The following is a 26,293-nucleotide window of genomic DNA, read 5'->3' as shown; positions in this document are numbered from 1 at the left end:
GTTTGGATTTTTTTTCGAGGGAGGAAGGTTTCTAGTCCTTCAAACCCTATACAGGTTCGCTCTGAGTTAGAACTGACTTCACAGCACACAACAACAAGAAGTTAGGAACACCCAGCTCCCCCTGCAGGTTGGTATCTAACAAGGTTCAGTTCTTTGCCAAGCTCTTGCTATGGGGACATAGTTATAAATAAACAAACGCTTCTCTGGAACGTTACGGTCATCCTGCACAGGCAGTCTCCCAACTCTCTGATGACTGTCAGACACTAGCTACAGCTTCACACTATGTCTGCTGATAGTGGGGCTAAACTCTCATTGTGTATTTAGGACTTTTTTTCTCCTGTTCATCCAAGTTAACGATGTCTGAACCAAGAGCTTGATGAAGAAATTGTACATGGAAGGAATTATTATGCAAGTAAAATTTGCCGTGTTAAGGTCACTGGGGCTGGCTTAGCTTTCTGAAAGCTTTAGGGATTGCAAGTTCAGTGGTTCAAGCTCACCAGCCGCTCCTTGGAAACCCTATACAGGGTCGGTGTGTGTTGGAACCGACTGAGTGGCACTTAACAACAACAGCTCTTCTAGCTGAGGCGACCCAGGAGGGAGGTGATAATCCTGACAATTTCTGCATTGTCTTCTGCTTTCCTATTTTGGGTATTTTGCCTGTTGATTTTCAGCACACCATTGTAACTTTTTGACATATTATTTTCAGCTTACTATAATAATTTTTTTTAATATGACAACTTAAAAGATTTCTTCAAGGTTAAATTTCATTCAATGCAAATTATTTTTTTCTTGTGAAATGGATCTCTAATCTTATGATGGTGATGAATAGGTTTTATTAACAGAAATTTTCTACAACTAGTATTTTTCAGAATTCCTCTAGTTAATAGACTTCATCGATTCAAAGCAGTAGAAACTTACTGTGAACCTATTGTGTGCCAGGCCTTGGGTTAGGTGCTGCGTTTATTGTTGTTAAGTGCAGTCAAGTCGATTCCTACTCAGTACCACCCTATATTGGGGTGTATAAGGAGCAACTGATGGGTTTGAACCACTGACCTTGAAGTTAGCAGTCCACAGTGTATATCTTAGAGAAACATGTGAATTCAATACTATCTTTGTCTCCAGGGAGCTAGCTCACCATTCAGGTGGTTGTTAAGTGCTGTCGAGTCGGTTCTGATCCATGGTGACCCTGTATAAGGTTTCCAAGGAGCAACTGGTGAGCTTGAACTGCCAACCTTGCAGTTCAAACCGATTCTGCAGTCCAGCACATTAACCCACAGCGCCGCACCATTCAGGTAGAATCTCCTAAAACTTATTTTGGAAATATTGGTGAGTTACTCAGATGAAGTTGAGATTTTCATCATGTACAAGCATATTGTAGCTCTTAAGAAGTCCTCTGATAAAGAAGGTGCTATAAGGAGCTCTGGTAGCGTAGTGGTTACGAATCGGGCTGCGAACCTTAAGGTCAGCGGTTCGAAACTACCAGCTGCTCCGCGGGAGAAAGATGAGGCTTTCTACTCCCGTAAAGATTTACACCCTCGGAAGCCCTATACAGGGTCGCTATGGGTCGGAACCGACTCGATGGCACATAACAACAACAACAACATAGGAGTCCTGGTGTGGCGCTGTGGGCTAATGCGCCAGACTGCAAAGCCGTTTGAACTGCAAGGTTGGCAGTTCAAGCTCACCAGTTGCCCCTTGGAAACCCTGTACAAGGTCACTATGGGTCAGAACCGAACTCGAGGGCACTTCACAACAAAAACAATGGGGCGAATGGTTAACATGCTTGGCTACCAACCAAAAAGTTGGCAGGTCCAGGTTCATCTAGAGGCAATTGAAAGAAAGGTCTGGTGAACTCATTCTAAAACTCAGCCAGTGAAATTCCTCTGGAGTACAGTTCTACTCTGACACACGTGGAATCTCCATGAGTTGGAATCGGCTTGATGGCAAATGATTTTGGTCTATATAATTAGTCCAGTGTTTCTCATGTTCATTTCCCACAGAAGTTTGGTGTGTGTGTAAAATCTTTTGATATCCTAAGGAAACTTGGAATTTAGAATTTTATGCAGTGATAGAAATGTTCTGAATCTGTGTCGTCCACTTCAGTAGCCATTAGCCACATATGGCCATTTGGGCACTTGAAATGTGGCTAGTATGACTGAGCAAATGGATTTTTTATTTTCTTTCATTTTAATTAAATTAAAGCCATCCACATGTGGTTAATGACTTCCCCATGAGACAGTGTGGCTTTGGAAGATACTTTGGGAAATGTTGATCCAAGGGCATGTTTTATGTATTCTACAAACATTAAGGCGTTTCTGGTGGTCACTGTGCAAGACTCCCTATGGTCAAGAAGCTCCAAATTTAGTGGGGGTGACAGGTCCTATTATAGTGGGGAATGTGATGTGGGTATAAGGGAATTACTTGGAGCAATGACGAAGGATTTCAGCTTTGGCAGGGAGACTGGGGTACAAATTGATCAGGGAAGGTGTCCTGAGAAGGTATACTAAGCCCTAGGGAATGAGTAAGAATTTGTATAAACACATTTGCTGCCTTGAAATATTAGTGCAGGAAATGTTTCTGTCTAGTTCTTACCTAAATACAAATGGGTCGTCTGGAGACTTTGATAGAAGAAGGACTGGGGAGTGATGCCTAGCTAGTGCTCCTGGATCTCCTGCTGAGTGGAGGAAACCCCTTGGGGGGCTTGAGGATACAGAAGAGCTGCAGCAACACTAAGCCTCAGTGTTGGTTCCTTTCTACTATGGGCACTGATTGTCTGAACATGAAGTAAGCCAGTGCTTTTATCTCTTTTCCTTCCCTCCAGATGGTGTCCTACTCCTCTGTCCTCACAGCTATCAGTAAGGTATGACCATAGCCACTCCTGGGCTAGGTGTGGGGAACAGGACAGAAGTGGCAGTGAGGGACAGGACCCTCCTGGACCGCTCTCCTTCTGTTGGAGGGAGGGGGATCCTGGGAAGAGGGGACTGGCAATTAGGAGTCAATTTCTAATGTCTAAAGGATGCTGAATCTGAAACTTGCAGGAAAGATGAGCAGGAATTCTGAACTTTACCATCTGCTTCATGTGTGAGACTTGTGGCTGGTCTGGGACATTCCATAGCATCTCCATTGTTTCTTCTGCAGTTTGATGACTTTTCCCGGGACCTGTGTGTCCAGGCACTGCTGGACATCATGGACATGTTTTGTGACCGTCTGAGGTAAGGGCAGGGGTGAAGAGGCTTACTTGGCATTGTCTTAGCGTAGAGAAGAAGCTTCTAGCACATAGAGAGACCAGTTCTGTGAGTTCCCACAGTCCCACCTACCCAACCCCATCTTTTCTGCTGATTCCTTTAGCATAAAATGCCTCCTTTCTGTTTGAAGTAGAAATCTTGTCCAGTGGAAGCACACTGGACTGGGCTTCCCAACTCTGTCCCCTAGCAGGAGATTGCCAGGGACTCAAGGGGATCTAGGTGTGGCTCAGATTTCAGCCCCTGAGGCAAAGATGGGTTTTGCATCCTTTTCCTGTAGTTGTCATGGCAAAGCGGAAGAGTGCATTGGGCTGTGTCGAGCCCTTCTCAGCGCCCTCCACTGGCTGCTGCGCTGTACTGCAGCTTCTGCAGAACGGGTCCGGGAGGGGCTGGAGGCGGGCACCCCAGCAGCCGGGGAGAAGCAGCTGGGGATGTGTCTGCAGCGGCTGGAGAAGACTCTGAGCAGCACCAAGAACCGGGCGCTGCTCCACATCGCCAAACTCGAGGAGGCCTGTATGTCCCCTGAGCCCCACCTGCCACTGTTCCGTAGCCAGTCCTTTAATTGAGAGGGGAGAGGCACGATGCCATCCCACTTCTTTCCAGGAGGATCTGAAATCATCCCACTTCCTTTTTTTTCTCCCCATAAGCATTGCATACATCCCAGGGACTTGGGCAGGGTGGCACCCGAGCCAATCAACCAACAGGTATTTACTGAGCATTGTTATATGCCCAGCACTGTGCCAGGTGCTGGGGATGGGGGGAGGGGGGTACCAAAGAAGCATGTGGCAGGGTCCCTGCCCTCAACAAGCATACCTGCTAGTTGGGGAGCAAGACTAGCCCATATATATATATATGGAAAAAAATGAGAGGACAGGGCAAGCACATAGGCCCTTCCTATTACTCATCCTTTGAAAGCACATGCCTCTTATTTGTTACCTCAGACATCCCTTTAAACACCATAATGTCTGCTATCAGGCCTGGTGTGCCATACACCTCCTGACTAAAGATCAGAGATTAAATATTGGAACTTTCCAGAGCCTGAGAGTAGACACAATGACTGGTGGGAGGGAAGACTGATACTTCTGGATGGAGGACCATAAGGTCACAATCTTGCCATGGCTTGGGACCACCTAAGAGTCTCTTGCTCTCCAGTTACTAGAATGCCGGAACATACTCAGGCCTTCAGGACCTGGTTGGAGAACTTGTTAACAAGGTTATTGTGTTTATTCCCAAAACACATTTGATTGCTCATGATTTCCAGAAAGATGGTCACTATATAAAAAGGCTGGCAGTTTCTTGCTAAATGTTTATTGGCTGAAAAGAATTTTAATGGCTCTCAGGTCTTGTCTTTTTGTTTTTGTTTTGTTTTTTTCCTGTGCTACATGAAGGTTAGTGGCTTGTTGGTGCCAGTAGTCACCATTTGACTCTCTGGAGTTGTAACTAGGGCCAGTGCCTTATCATTGATAGTTGTGCCACAATGCAAAATACAAGTACAGGCATTTAGAGAGAGGTCAGAGGTCTAGATGAAGTGGGTAAATTGTTAAAGAGCTGAGGCTCCAACAAAGATGGAAAGGATGGTGGCATTTTGAGAACTGAACATGAGTGGGCAAGGCATTTCAAAGAGAAAAGCAGCAAGCAGCAAGGCGCAGATGAGGGTGTGGTCGAGCCCGGGCAGGCCACTCAGGAACACAGCCTGACTAGAGTGGAAAGTGAGGGCTGCTTGCAAGGTTGGCGTTTTGGACTGGTCTGTTTCTGGAGTGGTTTGTGGATATCTGATATCCTCCCTGCTCTAGCCACTGGCTCCTCTTCTCTCCCTCTGCCTCTCCCACTGTTTTGTGTCAGGCCAGGGTCAGTCTCTGACGGGACATGTGGCTGAGTGTGTCCCCTTGCAGTCAGGCCTTTAGAAATCATTTCTCGGGACTTTAGCCATGTATGTTCACCACCCCCTCTAGAAAAAGTGCATGCTGCCCCTTAGGTCCCTGGCCTCCAAGTCATTCTCAGGTGACACCTCCCTGTGTGGTTTCATGGGTCCAGAGGGTGCCAAAGTGGAGGAGTTTGGGGCCAGTCTCTAGCTCTCCTCTGTTTGCCATCATGTTTCTGCATTTCCTTTTCCCACCAGCTTCATGGACTACCATCGAACATTCACTCTTGAAGCTTGGGGAGATCCTGGCCAATCTCAGTAATGCCCAGCTACGGAGCCAGGCTGAGCAGTGTGGCACACTCATTAGGAGGTACCCGCTGAAGGGAGAGGGAGGGGTGTGCTTGCCAAGGTGTGGCTCCAGGTCCCATTGTCCCTTCTGCTCTCACCTTCCCTCCACCTCTCTCAGCTCCCAAACATGTCACTTGTTTTGTTCCCCTCAGCATTCCCACAATGCTGTCTGTACACTCAGAGCAGCTGCACAAGACTGGCTTCCCCACGGTCCATGCGGTGGTCTTGCTTGAGGGAACCATGAACTTGACAGGCGAGACACAGCCCCTGGTGGAGCAGCTGATGATGGTGAAACGCATGCAGGTGGGAGGGGACAGCATCACATGCTGCTTCTTAAGATGGGCTGGTCATTTGCGGGCAAAAGGGGGCATTGTTTTGATCCTTCTTGGGGACAGGGTTTCTTTGATTCCTGTGGAAGGGGCCCTAGTCCTGCATGGTATTGTCCTCCACTGTATATGCCTCATTCTCAGCTGTGCCATATGGGACCCTGATTCTGGGAGCCTTCAGAAGGGTGAAAGAGTTGTGGGCCACCCTCTTATCCTCACCCCTGGGTCTTTCCACAGCACATTCCCACCCCCCTCTTTGTCCTGGAGATCTGGAAAGCTTGCTTTGTGGGGCTCATTGAGTCCCCTGAGGGTACGGAGGAGCTCAAGTGGACGGCCTTCACCTTCCTCAAGGTACCTAGGGGTGAGGGAGCAGAGAGCCAATCCAGGAATGGTTCTCGGGAAAAGCAATGACACGAGGGACCTCTGCCCATGGTTCTCCCTGCTGGCATCATGCCCAGCCTGCCAGGTCCCCCAGCATGAGTTCCTATCCACTCTCCTCTGAGAGACTCGAGCTATGTTTAACCCACTTGACAGGACTCTGTTGTTTCTGACTGTGGAGGTGCTGTTTAGCTCAGTCATCAGCAGCCCTGGTGCAGAGCAGGAAAATGAAGGGAATTGGGGACAGTGGGCCCTGGACCTTCTTGAGCCCAGGGCTCACTTTTAAAGCAACAGAAATGACTGAGTCTGTGACTTGTAGGCTGAGGGGTGTCAGGCACGTGCGTACCTCTCCCCTTCGTGATTCCACTCTAAGAGTGGTTTCCCTTTGAGAAGGAGCGTTCCTGTGTTTCTGCCTAGAACGGGGAGAAAGAGGGGTTGCTTCAATTCTAGGTGAAAGAGAGAAGAAATTGGTCTTCTGTTTGTCCCCCTTCCTCATCCCCCAGATTCCACAGGTTTTGGTGAAGCTGAAGAAATACTCTCACGGGGACAAGGTGAGTTGAAGAAATGAGATGGGCTGCTATGGAGTTTGAGGAGGAACAAAGCCAAGGGAAGGGTTGTTTAGACCCCAAGCCAGGCAGTAGTGTGTGCATTTGCTTAGGGCAAGTCTGGAAGTATGTGTATCCCTGAGCATCTGCATGCGTCCCTGCACTTGCCCCTAATCTCCTAATGCAAGGAGTTGGACCTCTCAGACCATTTCTCCAGGGGCTAAGGTCAAGCCTGAGATGACCTGGGTCAGGGTAGCCACGTAGGCGGTAGTGCTGCCTCGATGTGTCTCCCCACCCAGCTACTCGCCAGTGGTGGCCATGGCCCCCTTGTGGGCCTATATACCCACAAAGCTATGCTTGGGAGTCTGCAGGGCAGGATGTCCTTAAGAGTCGAGGAGCTAGAAGCCAGATGGAAATTTCTGACTCTTTGTAGGACTTCACTGAGGACGTTAATTGTGCGTTTGAGTTCCTGCTGAAGCTCACACCGTTACTCGACAAAGCGGATCAGCGCTGCAAGTATGAACTCCCCTGCTTACCCTGACTCTACTGGCAGGTGTTCTGGGCTCTTCCTCTGTGCCAGATGAAGGCTCAGGAGACTGTGTTTCTTTGTTCACTCTCCTTGGCAGTGGCAGGAGGCAGCAAAGCCCCTCTACCTTCCCTCAGGCACTCAAGGGTTCCCTCATCCTGAAGGGGGTGGATACTAGCAGGACTCATTACACCCATTCCTCAGACTCCCAGCTGTGTACCTTGTTCCCTGATTTTTACCTTCACAGCTGTGATTGTACAAAGTTCCTACTTCAAGAATGCAGCAAGCAGGGGCTTCTGTCAGAAGCCAGTGAGACCAACCTGGTGTCTAAGCGGTAAGTGTGAACTCATGTGGACAGTGGTCCCAGAGACCCCTGGGCTTTCCTCTCGAGTAGCCAGACTTCACTGCTGGGTACCCCTTCCTGCCTGTCTAGAGTTTAGGTTGCAATAACTGGGACCATGCCTAGGGTTACAGGGAACAAGAGGGAAAAGACAGACAACAGTCTTTTCATACCATAGTTTTATACTTTTATTTTTTAATTCATGCCCTCCTTTGTGATCAAAACAAAAACCCTAATCCTCCCTTAAATCTTCAGTGAACTTTCAAAATAGATACAATGACTAATGATGAATTGATGGAAATGCTTCCCACCTTTTCTGTGCCTTTGCTTCTCGGCTTGAACTTGGGAGTGTGTTAAGAATTTATCCCTCTTCGTTTTCCTTCTCTTCACCAACTGGTTATGGCCACAGCACAGCAGACCGGGAGCATGCGCCCCAGTTAAAATCAGCAGAAAATGCCAACATCCAGCCCAATCCTGGGCTGATCCTCCGGGCAGAGCCCACAGTTACCAACATCCTCAAGGTGAGTGTGCCCGTCCCTTACCACCAGGGTCATCTCTCTCCTCTTCCCACATCCAGAGAAAAAAAAAGACCTAGGCTTCTCTCAGCTGCCTTTTATACTTAGTTGCTTAAAAGTGGAAGTAGAGAAAGGGGGAAGGAGGGAGAAGCTACCATTGAAAACTAGCATTGTTGGGCACTCCTCGTATACCAAGCATTGTGATAGGTATATCATCTCTTGTGGAAACGATAAAGAATCTCATAGCAGTGACTTCTGCCCCAGTGTTGTTGACAGAGATGCATCAGAGAGCAAAGTCGATTTTAGGAATGATTTTCTAGATTTGAGTCAGAAAGATGTGGATGAACAGGTCATAATATCTTATTGACTAGAGACCTACAGAGAGAGAAAATGTAGCTGGGTTGTGTCTCGGGGGGAGGGGATCTTCAGTGTGTTCTTCAGGACTTGATTTCCTGTCCTGTTCCCAGACGATGGATGCTGACCACTCCAAGTCCCCAGAGGGGCTATTGGGAGTCCTGGGCCATATGCTGTCTGGGAAGAGTCTGGACTTGTTGCTGGCTGCTGCTGCCGCTACTGGGAAGCTGAAATCCTTTGCCCGGAAATTCATCAAGTAAGGAAGACATGCCCCTGGCCAGAGTGGGGAGGATATCTGAAGGGAAGAGGTAGCAGGATAGGATGAGACACTTGAGTCTGGTTCTGCCTGAGCATCCCAGCTGAGGCCATTGGAGGAAGTCCTCATTTCTCTTCAACTGAGGGTAAAGTAGAGGTGGTTGATAAGGTGACAAGGTATTAAACAGTGGTATGGAGGAGCTCCGCGTATGCCCAGTGTTAATAAAGGGTTCTTAAACGCTGGACTTTTTTTTGGTTGGCCTAAAATTGATGTATAGTACATTGTTTTATTCAGCAAGCCATGTCTAGGTCTTGGAAATCTTTTAAAAAAAGAAGTCTTTTTTTTTTTTTTTTTTTTTCTTTTCTGTTGGCCTGGTGTTCATTTCATGTTGAGCCTCTACCGCAGACTCGTGACCACCTTCAGCCCCTAGCTGTTGCTCATCTCTTGCCCTGGTTGATGTGACTTGTCTTCTTTCCTTCCCCAGCTTGAATGAATTCACGACCCATGGCAGCGAAGAAAGCAGTAAGTTCACTTTGCACATCTCCAGCCCAGTTGGTGTGGACGCTGGGGCCTGGAGGGAGGCACAGTTGTTGTTAGCGGGGAAGTCATGCTGTATCCTCCCCTGAGCGATGACTAAAGGAAGCTTTTGAGGAACCTTAAAGAGGGTGCTATTGGGAAAGTCTTCACCTAAAACCATCCATGTGTCCCTGTCCCCCTACTTTATGATTTGGTTGGGTACTGGAGAAAGGAGGTACTAAGAGTCTTCACTTCAAGGAAGGAATGATGTTCCAATTGAGTCTCAAGAAAAGGATCCTGAGCCTCAGAGCTTTGAAAGAGCCACTTGGTCCCTGACCTTTCTTGAGGCAAACTCTGATACCTTCTCAATCCAGATAAGGCTCTGGAACCTGCTCTAGACCAAGGGGTCAGCTTTTTATCCTTCCCACAGCCAAAGCAGCTTCAGTTCGTGCCTTGCTCTTTGACATCTCCTTCCTCATGCTGTGCCACGTGGCCCAGACTTACGGCTCAGAGGTGAGTGCCAGAAGAGCAGTCAGCTTATTGTGGTGCTGCTGGTTGTTAGGTGCCTCACAGCGGTCCTATATAGAGTTTCTGAGGAGCGCCTGGTGGGTTGGAACTTCAGAGCTGCTGGTTAGTTGCCCAGTGCTTAGCCTACAGCACCACACCAGGACTCCTGTCAGCTCATTAGGGGGGACCCAGTGGGTGGAAGTAAAGGGGAAGGAAGCAACCAGTAACTCTCCCTAGCCTCATTGCCTTCCCCTATACTAGTTACCAAGGCGATTGATTTTGCTGAGTTCAGAAATAGAGGCCCACCTTGGGCAAAGTAAATGGATGCCCCTGGGTCCCACCCAGATTCTTTGAGTGCACATTCAAACTAACCACTAGATGGCAGCATAGCCTCTGTCGTCTTGTAAACCCATCTGTCCCCATTTCTTCAGTCTGGGGAAGGAGAAGCAGCGTGGCAGAAAACTGAGGTACCAGTTGGTAGGTGCTGAGTTCTCCCGACTCGGCTGGTGCCTCTTTGTGTCCCCTTTCCCAGGTGATTCTGTCAGAGTCAAGCACAAGAGCAGAGGTGCCCTTCTTTGAGACCTGGATGCAGACCTGCATGCCTGAGGAAGGCAAAATCCTGAACCCTGACCACCCTTGCTTCCGGCCAGACTCCACCAAAGTGGAATCCTTGGTGGCCCTGCTCAATAACTCCTCAGAGATGAAGCTGGTGTCAGTGACCTGGGCACCCCACTCCAAGGGTGGTTCTGGGAGCAGGGACCCAGACCCTTTCTTCTTAGCTCATCCCCTACTTCCCTGTGGTGATTTTTCTCCCACCCCTCCTTAACTTGTAGGCAGATGAAGTGGCATGAAGCCTGTCTCAGCATCTCAGCGGCCATCTTGGAAATCCTCAATGCTTGGGAGAATGGGGTACTGGCCTTCGAGTCAATCCAGGTAGTCCATTCTCTCAGCACCACCTGTCCAGCTCTTTTGCTCTTGTCTGAGACACAGAGATAATTTTGTAAATAACAGGAAGAGCGAGAGTTCATGTTTTATTATTGATCCTCTCAGGAATCCTAGTCTTAGCCATTCCCTTTGGAAAACCAAAGTCGTGGTGAGAAAGGTGTGGAATGTGGTCTAAGATTCCCCCTGCTACACTTAGCTGCCCACAGAGGTCAGAGAGAATGAAGGCCAGAGAAGGGGAGAGAGTGACAGGGCTACTGTCTCCCTTTCTCTTTCCCCTTCCCCTAGAAAATCACAGATAATATCAAGGGAAAGGTATGCAGCCTGGCAGTGTGTGCGGTGGCTTGGCTTGTGGCCCACGTCCGGATGCTGGGACTGGACGAGCGTGAGAAATCGCTGCAGATGATCCGGCAGCTGGCAGGGCCGCTGTATAGTGAGAACACCCTACAGTTCTACAATGAGAGGTCAGTCCTCTCCCTCTTCGAACCCCGGAGGTCTGCCATGAAAAGTCAGTCAGGCTTGTAACCAGTATCCCTCTCTTCTCTGACCTTCTCAAACACGCTGCTTAATTGCCTCCTTGCTCCCTAGCTCCCTTCCTCTCTCCTTGTTTTATTCACATATTCAGTCTCTGACTCCACAAACATTTAGCATGTGTCATGGTGCCAGAAATGTGGACCTCAGAGAGCTGTGGTTCCTGCTCTCCAAGAGCTCAGGTTCTGGAGAACCAGCTCTCTAGAAGAGCAAAGCAATTCTCTTAGTTGTATCGCTATCTAGGAGCTGTGAACCCAGCTGTAGATTTTATGGGCCTTGGGCCTCTCCCTCCTTCCTAGCTGTCTGAGTGACCTTTTCCTGCCTTGGCTCTGTAGGGGCTTGGAGGACCTCCCTTAGTGAACTCAGCTGTGTTGAGTTCATTGGTGTTGGTTCATTTACCCACCAATAAGTTTTGATTAACTTTTCATAAGGATCTGTGGAAGATGTCTTAAAAAGAAGAAGTTGAAATGTTTAGGTTAAGTGAGATTTGAAGAGGGTCAGTAAAATCATGTTTCCTGTTTTCCGCTTGCCTCCTCCTTTTCTGTTCTCCCTCCATGCAAAAGAATGCTTGGAACGACATCATCCACTGTAGGTACCCTAAGTCCTAACTGAGTGAGGAATAGCGGAAAATCCTCGGCTCTATCATGCAGGTGGAAAAAGTAGCTCTGAAAGTCATAGCAGTTTCCCCAGGGCCTCCCAGCCTACAGCAGGCGTGGTTAGCACGCAGACCCAGGTCTCTATTCATAGTGGGAGGCTTTTCCCTATAAAATTCCTGGACATACACTGAGATTTACCCAGCTACCAAGGAGCGGGAAGAGTCCTGTGGGGCAGCCCTCAGGCCCTTCGCCTGGAAGTTACTGTTTACTTTGGGTAGAGGCCAGGTCTGGGTGGGGACCCCCAGCACTCCGCCCAGGGGGAAGTGATTGGATTTATATGTGTGTCAGAGAGTTGGCAGGGCCCCAGGAAAAGGAGAGTGTCAAGACAATAGAAAGTGTTGGTGTGCTGCTGGCATGACCTGGGGAGGAAGTCCCCCAGCCTCTCTGATGGCAGGTGAGAGTCTTGCCAGGAGCAGGAGGTGGGGTCACGTCGGCTAGGGCTTTGCAACTTCCTCTTGTCCCCTCCCTGGCACAGACCAGGGTAAATTCCTCAGGACTACTTCCGTATGCCAAGCCGAGGGGAAGTCTGGCCTGGTTCTGTACCCTTCCCATGCTGGCATGGTGCTCTCTGCCCCCAGGGTGGTGATCATGAGCTCCATCCTGGAGCATATGTGTGCTGACGTGCTGCAGCAGACGGCCACACAGGTCAAGTTCCCATCCACGGGTGTGGACACCATGCCCTACTGGAACTTGCTGCCCCCCAAGCGACCCATCAAGGAGGTGCTGACAGATATCTTTGCCAAGGTGCTGGAGAAGGGGTGGGTGGACAGCCGTTCTATTCACATCTTTGACACCCTGCTGCACATGGGCGGCGGCTACTGGTTCTGCAACAACCTGATTAAGGTACGTTGATGTGGGTCAGGTAGGCTGGGGGAGCAGGTATCCTCAGTCCCAGGGAGACATCTGAGAAAATACTTGATGGACCAAACCTGGGCTTATCCTCTTCCTTCTTAGCCAGGCTTCTCCTGAGAGGTTGCTGTTAATTAGCCCCTGCTAAAAGCTGTGAGAAGTAACCATGACAGATAGGCTGGGGGAGCTGCTTGCTCCGAGAGAGGTGCCGAAGGGCTGGAGTGACAGGCATCCCCTGCCCTGCCCGTCCAGGAGCTGTTGAAGGAGACCCGGAAGGAGCACACGCTGCGGGCAGTGGAGCTTCTCTACTCCATCTTCTGTCTGGACATGCAGCAGGTGACCCTGGTCCTGCTGGGCCACATCCTGCCAGGCCTGCTCACCGACTCCTCCAAGTGGCACAGCCTCATGGATCCCCCAGGCACTGCTCTTGCCAAGTAGGGGCTGCTTCAGAGCCTGCTCTGCTTCCACCCCCTGGGACCTCCTATCCCTGTCCCATAGACCCAGGCTGCCCTTGCCTGGTATCACCCCAAGAAGCTGGGCTTGATCAGTACAGGCACAGTCGTCCCTGCTAACCTTTTCCCTGGGAACCCTTCTCCAGGCTAGCTGTATGGTGTGCCCTGAGTTCCTACTCATCCCACAAGGGACAGGCATCCTCCCGCCAAAAGAAGAGACACCGTGAAGACATCGAGGTAAGGGACTCTGCTGCTTAGGTGGTCAGGGGTCATATCAGAAGAAGGGGCTGCAGACTGCCATTTCTGGGGTGGGGGGGTCCTGCCATACTTATAGAGGGGCAAAGAGAAGGGAATGAGACAAGAGAGAAGGGGACCCCCGGGTTTGCTGACTAATGGTGTGTGTGTGTGTGTGTGGTGGGGAGGGGGTTGGGTGGCTCTTCCCCATTGGCTCAGGCTGGGTCTGAGTGAGTGCTGCCCTCCAGGATTATATCAGCCTCTTCCCACTGGATGACATGCAGCCGTCTAAGCTGATGCGCCTGCTGAGCTCCAATGAGGAGGATACCAACATCCTCTCCAGCCCCAGTGAGTCTGACAGGGCCTGGCCTGCCTCCTACTGCAGGGCTGCTCCATGACTCCCCAGTCACTGTTGTCTTTGATGACTGGTCAGGGTGGGTGTGGCAGGGGTTAGCCCATTCTTAAGGGGGTGTTCCGTTTCCTACCCCTGGAAAAATGGTTGGTCTTTCCCTAAGGGTTGAAGTTCTTCTCAGACCCCAGAAAAGGAGCCCTCCCCCCCCCCCCAATATGTTACTCCTCCATATTTACTCTGTCACATGGTGGAGAGAAGGACAAGCTACCCAGACGAGCACCTTCCTTCCTCCACACAATCCTGAGCACCTGAAGCAGGCCCAGACCAGCCTTGGGGCTACTCCCGACTCTTCCTGCCTGAAGAACACTCCTCCGGGCCCTGGACTTCCCTAGAAGTCATTGTGTTGTCTTCGTTGTCTTCGCACTTTCCGCCCCCCACACCAGCCCCAGCCCAGACTTCCTGCTGTACTCGTCTCTCTGCCAAGGGCTCTTTCTGTGGCGGTTACTTTTTTTTTTCCCAGAGATTTTTTCTGAGCCTAGAAGTTTCTTTAGTGACTAGAGGACTAACTGTGTGCTTGAGCAGAGGAAAGATGCAGGACTTGCCACTGACAAACTCTGTGATGTTTAGCTAGTTGTTTTGTATTTCTGAGTCTTAATGTCTTCGTTTGTAGAATGTTAAGGATAAGTGATTTAATCCAGTATTGTGCGACCATCTCCACTGTCTGAAGGCACAATTTCCATCACCCTGAACAGAACCCTCTGACTCACAACGTAAGGGTTTTCTCAGGGATCTGCACACACTGTTGACCTCCACCCTCCAGCCCCCAATGGTAGAAGGCTGTCCGGTTTGGTTTTGAGTGTTAGGCTGTTTCCTCAGTGCCCTCTCCACTGTTTCCGCAGCTGACCGATCCATGTGCAGCTCCTTCTCGGCCTCCCAGCTTCACACTGTCAACATGCGAGACCCTCTAAACCGAGTCCTGGGTGAGTCCCTCTTACCCCTCCCCCAAACCCGGGGGCCAAGCTGGGAAGAGCCCCACCCCCTGCTTAGTGGGAAGCATGAGACATCCTCTAGAAGGGGATCCATCTGGTGCCCCTCTGCCTTCATCTACCCATTTCACTGTCTCTTTCTCCCATCTCCCCTAATTGCTAGTGCTCTGCCTCCCTAAGACTTCCCACTTAGGGCCTCTTGCTCTGCCCCAGTTGTCTCATTCGGCTGCCTCTGATACCTCCTTCTTGTGTGTTCGGGGCATTGTTTCTTTCCCCATTTCAGCTCCGCCTTCTCTCAGTGGAACCCTTCTCATGGAATTCTCTTCTTTTCTCCTCCTGCTGCACAGCCAACCTGTTCCTGCTCATTTCCTCCGTGTTGGGATCACGGACGGCGGGCCCCCACACCCAGTTTGTGCAGTGGTTCATGGAGGAGTGTGTGGACTGCTTGGAGCAGGGTGGCCGGGGCAGCATCCTGCAGTTCATGCCCTTTACCACGGTGAGCACCTCTGGATGCTCCTGGATGGGCCTGCCTCTAGCTCAGATGGGCCAGCACCTTAAGCTGGTTGTGGGGTTCAGTGCCAACCTTCAGAGTTGGGAGGGGTCCTCCTTCCCTTCTGGGAGATCACAACTGTCATGAGGTAGCCCCAGTGAGCAGCTTAGTATTTCTGTTTGTGGCAGGTATCGGAACTGGTGAAAGTGTCAGCCATGTCCAGCCCCAAAGTTGTTCTGGCCATCACAGATCTCAGCCTGCCCCTGGGCCGCCAAGTGGCTGCCAAGGCCATTGCAGCCCTCTGAGGACCTTGGAGCAGCCACAGGAGTTGGCTGGGGAGAGTCCCTAGCTCCTGACGCCTCTGAAGGGAACAGTGAGGAAAGATGAGACATCATTGCTCAGATCTCCATGATACAAGAGCCTTCCGTTGGTTTCTAGATCTTTTTCCTGCTTCTCTGCTGCTGACCTCTAGGACATCTCCTGGTGTCTTTGGCATCTTCCTCTCTCCTCTCCTAGTGCCTGGAGTATGAGAGGTTGGGCTTCTTAGCCTCAGGGCAGCCCCCCTCTTGGCTTCTCGCATCCCAAGAGTATGTTTGGAGGAGCTTTATAGATGCTTTGTGTGTACATACATATTTTTATACATGAGGGGATGTTCCCAGCCATCCCTCACTTGTCAATAAAGATCCTTCTGGGCCCCTTTGTAACTGTGAGTGTTGTCAGGGCCTGAGCCTGCCTGGGCTGCTGATCAGTATCCCCCATACTGCTTGCTGCCTGTGGAGGAAGAGGAGGTGCACAGAAGGACTGGGCTCAAGTTTTCATGCTTGTTCCCTCAGCTCAGGGTGGGGCCAGGGGGACTTATCCCTAGAAGGGAGAGGCTTTGGCTAAAGGCCCCTCTGGTGCTGGTTTAGGGTGTCCTGTTCTTCGGTTGTTCCTAACCCAGCCCCACCCTACCCCACCCCACCCCACCCAGAGTCTGACTTGCCCAGAGTCTGTTCTGTCCCCTCTGGAGAAGGTCTGGGGAGATGAGGGGCAGGAACTCTACTTAACCCTACCTTGCCTGCTCCATGCAGGTCCCTGAACAGACAGAGATGGAAGACCCTGAACTGTGCAGCTGGGGGTTCTAGCCTTGCTCTCGGGAACTATGTGGGGAAGGGCAGTGAGAGGTGGCTGAGGATTGAAGGATGGAGAAGGCTTGGGAGGATGGTGAAACCAAGAACTGGCCCTCTTGACCTCCCTGTGTCTCGTGTCGGTGACAAGGACCCCAGTGGGTATGAAGAGCTTGGCCTGGCACCAGTGGTGGGCATGTGTCTCTTCCATGTCTCCCCTCCCTCCTCAGGTTGGACCTTCAGCCATGAGCATAGGACCAATAGGAGAGACAGCTGGGAATGAGCTTGGTCCTCCAGGTCAGAGACAGAATTTGCTAAGGGAGAAGAGTACAGAGCCTAGAAGTCTTACCTTGAACCCTAATCTGTAAAATACTCCCTTTGTGGGTAACTGTGAAGTAGATAGACTCGTGTTTTGTAGAAGACAGTCAGTAAATGAGTCCTGTGTCAGCCCAACCTGTAGGCTGTGGGATGGAGCCCAGCTGTCTCTCCTTCCCCAGTAGCTTCTGTCTTCCCTGCTAGGCTTTGGTGTCATGAGGGCAGGGACCATGTCCATCTTGGCCATTACTGAGTCCCTACACTTAACCTAGTATTTGCATACAGTAAAGACTCAAATAAATACATGGGAAAGGATTGAATGTTCTTGGACCGCCTTTCCCCTCCCTCCAGCCCCTCCCACCACTCACTACCACCGTTAGCCCCTGGCCAGGCACCAGCTGGACTAAGAAGGAGAAAGACGTTTACTAGAAACAAACACTTTATTATCCTGAAGTTTGGCTACACTGGGGAAGTGGGAACAGAGGTGGAGGTGCAGTTGAGATTCCCTTTCAGCCTCTCTTGCATTGTGCCCCTGTCGCCATTTCCCTCCCCCACCTCCCAGCCCCAGCCCAGGAAGGTGGACACGTGACCATTTGTCCTGCCGTAGCAGGAGTTTGAGACCTGATCCTGGTGGGGCAGGGACCAGTGTGGTCAGTCTCTCTAGTCTTTACACGGCATCCGGAAAATGTGAGAAACATCAGTGGTCCTTGAGCTTGTGGGTGTCAAAACATGCCCCAAAACTTGTTAAGAGCAAAGCTCACGTCCCCAGCTGAGTTTCCGAACTCTGCACCTTTGCAGGATTTGGTGCCCACGGGAAGAGGAATGGAGGGTAAGCACAACTGGCAGACCTGGGTGCACAAGGCAAGTGGAGGCCCAAGTGTGGCTGATGGGGACCCCGTTGGGGAACACTGCTGTTTAAATATTAAACAGGGATGTTTTGTCTCCCACGTGGGAGACCTCCTGGTGCTCCCGAGGGCTCCCAGGTGGGGGCCCTCAGGGCAGGGCGTCACAGCGGCTTTTCCCAGCACCCACCACAGCGCGCGCTGGGCACGAAAGCCGTCATGGGAATCAATACTTGGTATTTACCTACATCTGCCCCCGGCCCAGGGGACCGATGACAGGAGCTTTTCTCCCTGCTACAGGGAGATGGAGGGAAAGGCCTAGAAGTCTGGGACTCTTTCCTTTTTAAATATTAGATTTAAATAAAGATAAATATTAAATAATGATAAATACATGACATAGGGAAGGGTTTGCTCAAGGCTGGGCAAGGTAGCGCAGAGCCCGATACGCCAGCTCCAGGAAGCTCTGCAAGTTGGAGCCAACCAGGACACCTCCTGCCCGGCGCTGGAAGGCAGAAATGAAGGTTGGCATGGGGCTCTGGGTGGGCGGTCCTGTGAGGGTCACCCCCAGGTCTTCCAGCTGTGGGGGGAAAGATGAGGTCAGGAATCAGGCCAGCTTTGTGGCCATTACTGCAAATGAAATGCTAAGCTGATAGACTGGAGATCACATAGTGGTCGGACTGGGAATTGAACCCAAGTCTCCAGTTTCCAGGTCCAGGGATCTGGCCTCTGCTGTCAACTAGGCGAAGTGAAGATGGGTCAGGATGCCCCCATCCCAGCCCTAACGAACAGCCGAGACCCGTGAGCTGCATGGGCATGGCCTGCCTCCCAGCTCTGCTGCAGCGAATGCTTACCTGCTGCCAGACGTTGGTGGCAAAGTCAGCCACGTCCAGCTGCAGCAGGTCCAAGGTGGGGGTGATCTCAGGGGAGATTCCGGCCAGGGCCTGTAGGAGGCGCTGGTAGAGGAAGAGGCCACTGTGGAGTTGGCTCAGGCAGTTGGTCTAAGGGGACAGGGTATGAGCATTAGAGGCTGGCTGGCCTCTCTAGTTTGGAACCTGGGAATCTGGGGAGCCCAGGTGTAAGGGGTATGGCACCCGTCTTCTCTTTCCTACCCCCAGACACTCACCAGCTCCAGGGCCTGGCTGGAGCAGCTGCCCAGGGGAGCCTGGGAGATGCCCAGAGAGTGTCCAAGTAGCACAAGCTCTTCAGGGTGGCACAGCTTGTGGGTGGCACACTGGGTGGGGAGAGATGCAGGATGAGGGGCCACTGCCAGGGTGGCTGCCCCTACCTCCTGAGTCCTCACCTCCCTGGGCCTCCCCCATTGCCCTGTATTCCACCAGGCCTCTTGGCCTCTCATTGCCCTGGGCCCTCTCCTGATTCAGTGCCTCCACTTCCACCCCAGCCCCATTCCGGAGCTTCCCCTCTTGATGGGTTCCTGGTTTTCCTCATTGCGCCTCCTCATGTGTGCCTCCCTCTTCACCCCTCCCTGACGCCTCTCCTCTGGTGTCTTCCCTCTTCCGCCCTCCAGTCCCTCCTGTCCCTCCAGTGCCCACTGCCCTCTCACCAGCCTCTCCTGCAGCTGTGCACCATCTGCCTGGATCTTCCTCACTTGCTCTAAGCACTTGAGCAGGAAGCTTGGGGGTAGAGAGCTGGCCAGGCCCAGGGGGGCGGCGTCCTGCATGGTCCAGAGTGTACTATGCCAGAGTAACAGCAGCAGGGCTGAGGGCAAAGGGGGCTCAGAACACAGGTTCCTTCACTCCCACCAGGCCCTCACCCCCAGTCCCACAACCAGAGTGCTCCCCAGCCTCTCTGCCACTGCCTCCTCTGTGCCCGTGGCAGATAGCTCTCCCAATCTGGATGGACACTCACCCATCAGCTTCATGGGGCTCCGGTGGCAGGCTCAGCTGTGGGTCTGGGCTGCAGACTCTGGGTTTTGTCAGGGGTCAGCTCACCAGGCCTTTATACAGAACCCTTTATACAGAACTCTGGGAGGAAATTACCTGGTGCTCCAACTAAGGCTTAGTAATAACTTCCTAGGATTTATGCAAATTTGCTGTTCAGGACAATGCCCCGGGGGTTGGTTCAAAAAGCTGTTTGCGAAAGTTTTGTGAAATTGTGGAATCTCTGATTCCTCTTTGACGTCTGGTCCCCCTCAAACCCTCTTCTCCACACCCCCCAGCCCCACCCAAGCTGAAGTGCCCCAGGATGTTTGAAGAGAACCACTGAGGAAAGCTGAGCCCTGGGTAGAAGTGATGGAGGCTGAAGTCCATCAGACTGATAAGGGGGGAGGCTGGCTTCAAGACTGCCCTTCCCACTCACTACCCCCTCCCTCTCCCTTGGGATTCTCAAAACATCTATTCCCCAAACCCCTAAACTCTGAGAGAGAAGGGAGAAACTAGTTCCCTCCTAATCCCCAAACTCCTAGGAGGCTGCCTTTCTGAGTGCCCTCCTGAGGGGTCAGGAACCTGAGCTGCAGACATTGGAGTCTCACCTTCTGCCCCCTTAACTCTTGACAGGCACCACCCCAAGATCCAGGCTGTCTGGAGCTGGGTAGTTGGGAACTCCCCAGTTCCCCCCGCTTATGACTCATGCCTTTAAGCCCCCGGAATCCTGGCAGAGACCAGAGGAAACCGGATATCTGTCCCAAATGAAGCAAGACCCTTAGTGGCTCTTGGCTCACCTGCCCTTGCCCTTTCATCCCTACACTACCCTGTTTCCTCTGTGATGGTGGCAGAGGCCCCAGCACTTTGAACTGGGTGGCTGGCTCCCCTTGTCAGGTCCACAGTCCCAGGGAGGAAGTTGCCAGCCAGAGTGTGTGCTGCTTGAAGTGTAGAAGAGCTGGGGGTGAGTGAGGACAGGGTGATCCCCTTTCCCTATCTTAGAGTCCTGGTGGGGTCCCTAAGTACAGTCAAGTCACTCAGACTCAGCAGAAGGAAACACTTGTGGGTCCTGCCTCATCCTCAGAATTATCGCTGTTTGAGCTCATTGTTGTAGCCACTGACCACATCAATTCAGATCATTGAAGGTTGTCCTTTTAATCTCCCCTCTACTAAGCTTGATGTCCTTCTCCAGGGACTGCTCTCTTGGTAACATGTCCAGATTATGTGAGAACAAGTCTTGCCACCCTAACTTCCATGGAGCATTCTGGCTGTACTTTTTCCAAGACACATTTGTTTTTTTCTCCTGGCAAGTCCCTGGTATATTCAATATTCTTTGCCAACATCATAATTTAAAGGCATTGATTCTTTCCTTTGTTTTATTCATTGTTCTGTTTCCACGTGAAACAGAACAATGAAAATATGGCTTGAGTCAGGCATACCTTAGTTCTCAAAGTGACATTTTTACTTTTTAACACTTTAAAAAGGTGCTTTGTAGCAGCTCTGCCCAATACAGTATGTCGTTTGAGTTCTTGACTGCTTCCATGGGCATTGATTGTGGGTCCAAGTAAAATGAAATCCTTGACAACTTCAGTATTTTCTCTGTTGCAGTGTTGTTGGACCACAAATTGGTCCAGTTGTGAGGATTTCTGTTTTCTTGATGTTGAGAAGTAATCCATACTGAAGGCTGTGGTCTTTGATCTTCAGCAGTGTTTCAAGCCTTCTCCACTCTCCGGAGGCAAAGTTGTATCATCTGTAGATCACAGATGACAATCCTGATGCCTCGTTCTTCTTCATATATTCTGCTTCAAGGATTGTTTGCTCAGCATACAGGTTGAATAAGTATGATGAAAGAATACAACCCTGATGCACAACTTTCCTGATTTTAAACCCAAAATTATCCCCTTGTTCTGCTCAAACAATTGCTTCTTGGTCTCTGTACAGGTTCTGCATGAGCACAATGAAGTGTTCCAGAACTCCCATCCTTCACAATGTCATAATTTGTTATGATTTACAAAGTCAAATGCATTTGCATAGTCAATAAAACACAAGCAAATATCATTTTGGTATTCTCTGCTTTTGTCTTAGATCTGAAGCCTTGTTATCACCAATGCCTTCAGTGCCATGCCCCTTGGACTTCTTCCTGCAATACCATTGGTTCTGGATTATATGCTCCCTCTAGAAAGTTGACCAACCCTTTTTGGTACAGTATTCCTTCCATCTTCTTTTTTTAAAGTTTTTATTGTGAGTTGAGTGATAGTTTGCATGGGAGAACATCGGTTTTGCACTCATTGTTTCATTGCAATGATTACATTCTCCTTCCTGCATCATTCAACAGTATTTGCTTCTATTCCCTCTTGTTTCTTTTTTCTTGGGGTGGGGGCAGGAAGGGGATGTACACAAAAACACTCAGAAATATATATCATTTAAACAACCAAAGGGCACATTCTGCAAGCCTGCCTCCTGGCTGCCAGCACACAGCCTTTCACTTTCCATGAGTCTAGAGTCCTCAGCTGCTTCCTCTCTCCATGTCGTCATCTCTGCCTCCATCTCTGGTGTCGCTGCTTCTCTGGATAGGGTCCCACATTCTGCTTGTGCTCTTCTCCCTTGATGGTCTTAGGGTCCTCTGTTCCTGGACTGTAACATTAGTTAACTACTCCCTCCTTTTAGTTACAGAACTTCTACCTTTACAGTTGTGACAGTTGCAATTAGTCATGATAACAATTATTTACTACTGATCATATGGATCTTATCACCATCTCCTTTCCTCAGACCCGTCAAGACAAGATGAAAACTTTTCAGTGGGGATTCTGCCTGCCCCCGCACACTTTAAAACTAAACTCCCTTTTAAAAACTTGTAAGCCAATCACTTCATGCCCTTATTACCACCACCACCCCGCCCCCATTTTAGGTAGCCAATGTCTAAGTTGCCCTTCTCTCTATCAACCCTGTATACAGAGGGGATATGATTGATACTTGATGTGAAGACTCCTTCCCTCTCTGTTGGTATTTTGAGCTACTACCTCTATGAGTATACGTCAAGTTCATCAAATTGTAGCAATGAACATGTTTCCTTTATCAAAAATTGCTTTTTTATCTTCTTCTAGTTGAGTTCTGATCATCAAGCCATCGAGGCTAGGTAGAATGGGTACTATGCAAGTTTGGGTGTTCTTATGCGTCTCCCCTCACTTCATATTAGCTGAATGCTTCACTCAGCTCTAGCCCTCTGTGATTATGTCCTTGTCCAACCAGCCCTTCTCTCTCTCATCTCCAGGTCGATGGTAGTCTATGGAACATGGTCGAAGTCAGCCCATATCTTTATTGCTGCCTTTTTACCTGTTTCACTCACCAGCTGACCAACGTGGTCACCAGCAATCTTACATGCCTGCTCATGTGTTCCCTTTGGGTTTCAGTCTTGGAGTCCTTCCATCTTCTTTCGATGGATTTCTGCATCATTCACTGTTTCATCCATAAAAGCCTTCAGTATCGCAACTGAAGACTTGAATTTGCAAGTTTCAGAGTCTCTTCTGACATCTATTTTCTCTCTTTTCTTTTTAATGACTTGGTTTTCTTCATGTGTGTTGTCCTTAATGTCATTTCACAACTACTCTGGTCTTCAGTTACTGGTTTTCAATACATCAAATCTGAGGATCTTGAGATGGTCTCTAAATTCAGGTTGGGTATACTCAAGGAATCTTGGTGTGGCATTGTAGGATGAGCACTTATGCTAACCATAAGGTCAGCGGTTCAAACCTACCAGTCACTCCTCAGAAGCCCTATACAGGGTTGCTATGGACCAGGACCAACACAACAGCACGTAACAATTTGTTGTTAGGTGCCATCAAGTCAGTACTAACTCATAGCAACCCTATGCACAACAGAACAAAACACTGCTTGGTCCTGGGCTAACCTCACAATTATAGCCATGTTTGAGCCCACTGATGCTGCCACTTTGCCAATCCATCTTGTTGGGGGTCTTCCTCTTTTTTTTTTTCTGATCCTCCACCTTTCCAAACTTGATATCCCTTGCCAGTGACTGGTCCCTCCTGACAATATGTCCTAATTTTGAGAGATGAAGTCTGGCCATCCTGGTCTCCAAGGAGCACTCTGGCTGTACTTCTTCCAACACAAATCAGTTTGTTCTTTTGGCAGCACACGGTACTTTCAATATTCTCCTCTAACACCATAACACAAATGCATCAATTCTTCTACGATCTTCCTTATTCGCTCTCCAAATTTTGCATGCATATGAGCTTATTAAAAACATCATGACTTGGATCAGGCACACCTTAGTTCTCAAGCTGATTTCTTTGCTCTTCAACACTTTGAAACTTTTTTTGCAGCAGATTTGCCTAATGCAATACGTCGTTTGGTTTCTTGACTGCTACTTCCATGAGTGTTGATGGTTGGCCCAAGAAAAATGAAGTCTTTGACAACTTCAATCTTTTCTCCATTGATAAGAAGGTTGTTTATTACTCAAGGTCAATCTTTAGTTATTAACTTGTTTTAATTTTCTTCAGCTTAAACTTGAACTTGTATATGAGAAGTTGATGGTTTGTTCTGCAATTGACCTTTGGCCTTGTTCTTACTGATGATAGGAATTTCTCCATTATCTCTTTCCACAGATGTAGTCAATTTAATGCTTGTATGTTCCATCTGGTGAGGTCCTCATGTATAGTCACCGTTTATGTTGAAAAAAAGGGTATTTGAAATGAGTAAGTCACTGGTCTTGCAAAATTCTATCATGTGCTCTCCAGAATAATTTCTATCACTAAGACCACGTTTTCAAACTAGAGTTCCTTTTTGTTTCCAACTTTTGTATTTCAATGTGCAGTTTATCAGTGCATTTTGATTACAGATTAGATCAGTTTCAGATTACAGAAGTTTATATCAATCTTCAGTTTCTCCAATTTTGGTATTAGTGATTGGTGTGCAAATTTAAATGATAGTCCTATTAACTGATCAACTAGATAATATTAACTCTACAGTGCTCTGTCACTGACAGCATTATACTTCAGGAGAGATCTTGAAATGTTCTTTTTGATGATAAATGCAAATTCCTCAATTTGTTATTCCTGGCACAGTAGACCAGATGATTATACAATTCAAAATGGTCAGTACAAGTTCATTTCAGCTCATTGTTGTTAAATGCCATCGAGACAACTCCAACTCACAGTACCCTGAGTAGGGTTTCCGAGGAGCAGCTAGTGGGTTTGAACTACTGACCTTGTGGCTCGCAGTCCAGTGCTAAACCTACAGCACCACACCAGGAGTGGAGGACTAGGATATTGATCTTTAAGCATTCCGTTTCATTTTGGATGCCTTCCAGTTTTCTTAGATTCATACTTTGTATATTCCATGTCTATTAATGGGTATTTACTGCTGTTTATTCTCATTTTGAGTCGTGCCTTGTCAGCAGATGAGGCTTGCTTGGAAAGCTTTACTCCGTCCAGGTTATTAAGGTAGATTCTGAGGCTGCAGCTCTTCCCCAGTCGTAGTCTGAATGCCTTCCAACCTGAGGGGCTCATCGTCCAGCAATCTATCAGACAGTGTTCTGCTGCTATTCATAAGGTTTTAACTGGCCAATATTTTTACTAGATTGCCAGGTTCTTCTTCCTGTCTTAGTCTGGGAGCTCCACTGAAACCTGTCCACCAGGGGTGACCTTGCTGGTGTTTGAAATACTGGCAGCATAGCTTCCAGCATCACAACACACAAGTCACCACAGTATGACAAACTAATAAAGAAGTGGTGGCTTAGAATCCTAGGATCTTGGAAAGCCAGTACTAGAAGTGTGATCCAGCCCTGTGAAGTGGGCCAGAAGGGCATGCCTTGCCCAAGGTCGTTGTAGTAGTCAGGACTTGAACCCAAGTCTTCTCCAGGGTCCTGTGAATTTTCCACAGCCATGGGGCCTGTTTGGGACAGTCTGACTGAAGACACCCAAGACTCATTCTTGCCCTAGTTTATCTTCCAGTATTCCAAAGAACAGAGATTTCCCTGGATGAAGTTATGTCCTACTGGGCTGGGACCATCTCTGGTGCTGGGGTGCCCCCTAGTGGCCACAGCAGGTAGGGACCTCACCAGTTGCTTGGTTGCTATGCTGCCACCTAGTCCTCATGCCTGTCAACACTGGTCAGTACACACAGTCCTCACTCAACCTCAGGCTAGGGGATTTATGGCCATACTGATTGAGCACAGCCTAGCATCTTGAGGGGGGAGAGGCATAGCAATTGTGGAAGGCAGGAAAGCCAATTTTAAACATGTTGCTTTCCCCTCCTCAACAGGTACCTAACAAGCACATATTTTGTGCTAAGCACTTTCTATACGTTATCTAATTCATTCTTCAACAAGCCAATAAGGTATGTACTTAGAATCATCTCCTTTTCTGCAGAAATCCAATCTGACCTCAGAGGAATTAAATGACTAGCCAAAGTGTTAGAATGAAGGTTGGTCCTGTGCCAAAGTCTGCCAAAAGGTATGGCTTTCCTTGCATGTGACCAGGCCTGCTCTGAACTCAAACTTTTGTCTTCAATGAAAGTGTGTTGGAATTTTATTTTAGAAAATGTTAAGCCATTTCAGAATGGTGAAGGTATTCAAAATCATGATCTAAAGAAAACAAGGTCTTCTGCCTGGGGGGATTGCTGCTTGGTCTCAGGGATGGAGACGGGAGTGAAAGCCATTAGCTGTTTTCAGCTCAAAGGAAGGAAGGAAAGAGCTGTTTGTTGGTCAGAGATGTCAGAAGGTGGGGAGGGCTGCTTCCAGAGGGAGTGAATTCACTGCCTGTCCCAGGAAGTGTTCCAGCATCCATCCAGTAGGAAGATCTGGCACCTGTTACTTGTCAGGCACCTTCATCCACTTTTAGGGTGTGTATATAATTCCCCCTCACAGAAGAAGGAAGCCTCAGAGTAAAAGCACCATACCTAAGACCACAGAACTAGTTAGGGGCAGAGCC

At 49.4% G+C, this 26,293-nt stretch overlaps 2 protein-coding genes across 5 annotated transcripts in view; one reads left to right on the top strand and one right to left on the bottom strand.

Annotated features, from left to right (window-relative positions):
• MED24 (mediator complex subunit 24) overlaps positions 1-15,737 on the top strand; it is a 29,086-nt gene extending 13,349 nt beyond the window's left edge. For 2 of the 4 annotated variants that reach the window (XM_006832573.1, XM_006832572.1), the window contains exons 4-25: positions 3,139-3,212; positions 3,523-3,755; positions 5,362-5,473; positions 5,604-5,754; positions 6,015-6,128; positions 6,659-6,706; positions 7,134-7,216; positions 7,474-7,560; positions 7,976-8,087; positions 8,549-8,691; positions 9,176-9,213; positions 9,638-9,720; positions 10,247-10,425; positions 10,548-10,647; positions 10,945-11,120; positions 12,422-12,686; positions 12,945-13,126; positions 13,291-13,381; positions 13,627-13,726; positions 14,630-14,710; positions 15,064-15,212; positions 15,395-15,737. In XM_006832573.1, coding sequence (XP_006832636.1) covers positions 3,139-3,212; positions 3,523-3,755; positions 5,362-5,473; positions 5,604-5,754; positions 6,015-6,128; positions 6,659-6,706; positions 7,134-7,216; positions 7,474-7,560; positions 7,976-8,087; positions 8,549-8,691; positions 9,176-9,213; positions 9,638-9,720; positions 10,247-10,425; positions 10,548-10,647; positions 10,945-11,120; positions 12,422-12,686; positions 12,945-13,126; positions 13,291-13,381; positions 13,627-13,726; positions 14,630-14,710; positions 15,064-15,212; positions 15,395-15,511 — 2,718 coding nt within the window. In that variant the 3' untranslated portion in view covers positions 15,512-15,737. Of the gene's footprint in view, positions 1-2,821; positions 2,861-3,138; positions 3,213-3,522; positions 3,756-5,361; positions 5,474-5,603; positions 5,755-6,014; positions 6,129-6,658; positions 6,707-7,133; positions 7,217-7,473; positions 7,561-7,975; positions 8,088-8,548; positions 8,692-9,175; positions 9,214-9,637; positions 9,721-10,246; positions 10,426-10,547; positions 10,648-10,944; positions 11,121-12,421; positions 12,687-12,944; positions 13,127-13,290; positions 13,382-13,626; positions 13,727-14,629; positions 14,711-15,063; positions 15,213-15,394 lie in introns of all 4 variants that reach the window. The other 2 variants (XM_006832571.1, XM_006832574.1) reach the window with 2 other exon arrangements.
• Positions 15,738-17,881: 2,144 nt separating this feature from the next.
• On the bottom strand, positions 17,882-19,348 carry CSF3 (colony stimulating factor 3 (granulocyte)). The gene is made up of 5 exons (XM_006832570.1): positions 19,336-19,348; positions 19,031-19,185; positions 18,593-18,700; positions 18,321-18,467; positions 17,882-18,046 (listed from the first exon to the last, which is right to left on the bottom strand). Exons 1-5 carry the CDS (start codon positions 19,346-19,348, stop codon positions 17,882-17,884), a joined length of 588 nt encoding a protein of 195 aa, XP_006832633.1.
• Between the last annotated feature and the right edge of the window lie 6,945 nt (positions 19,349-26,293).

This window comes from Chrysochloris asiatica, unplaced genomic scaffold, assembly GCF_000296735.1.
Source record: "Chrysochloris asiatica unplaced genomic scaffold, ChrAsi1.0 scaffold00007, whole genome shotgun sequence".
NCBI lineage: Eukaryota > Metazoa > Chordata > Mammalia > Afrosoricida > Chrysochloridae > Chrysochloris > Chrysochloris asiatica.
This window is presented reverse-complemented; position numbering and strand designations above follow the sequence as displayed.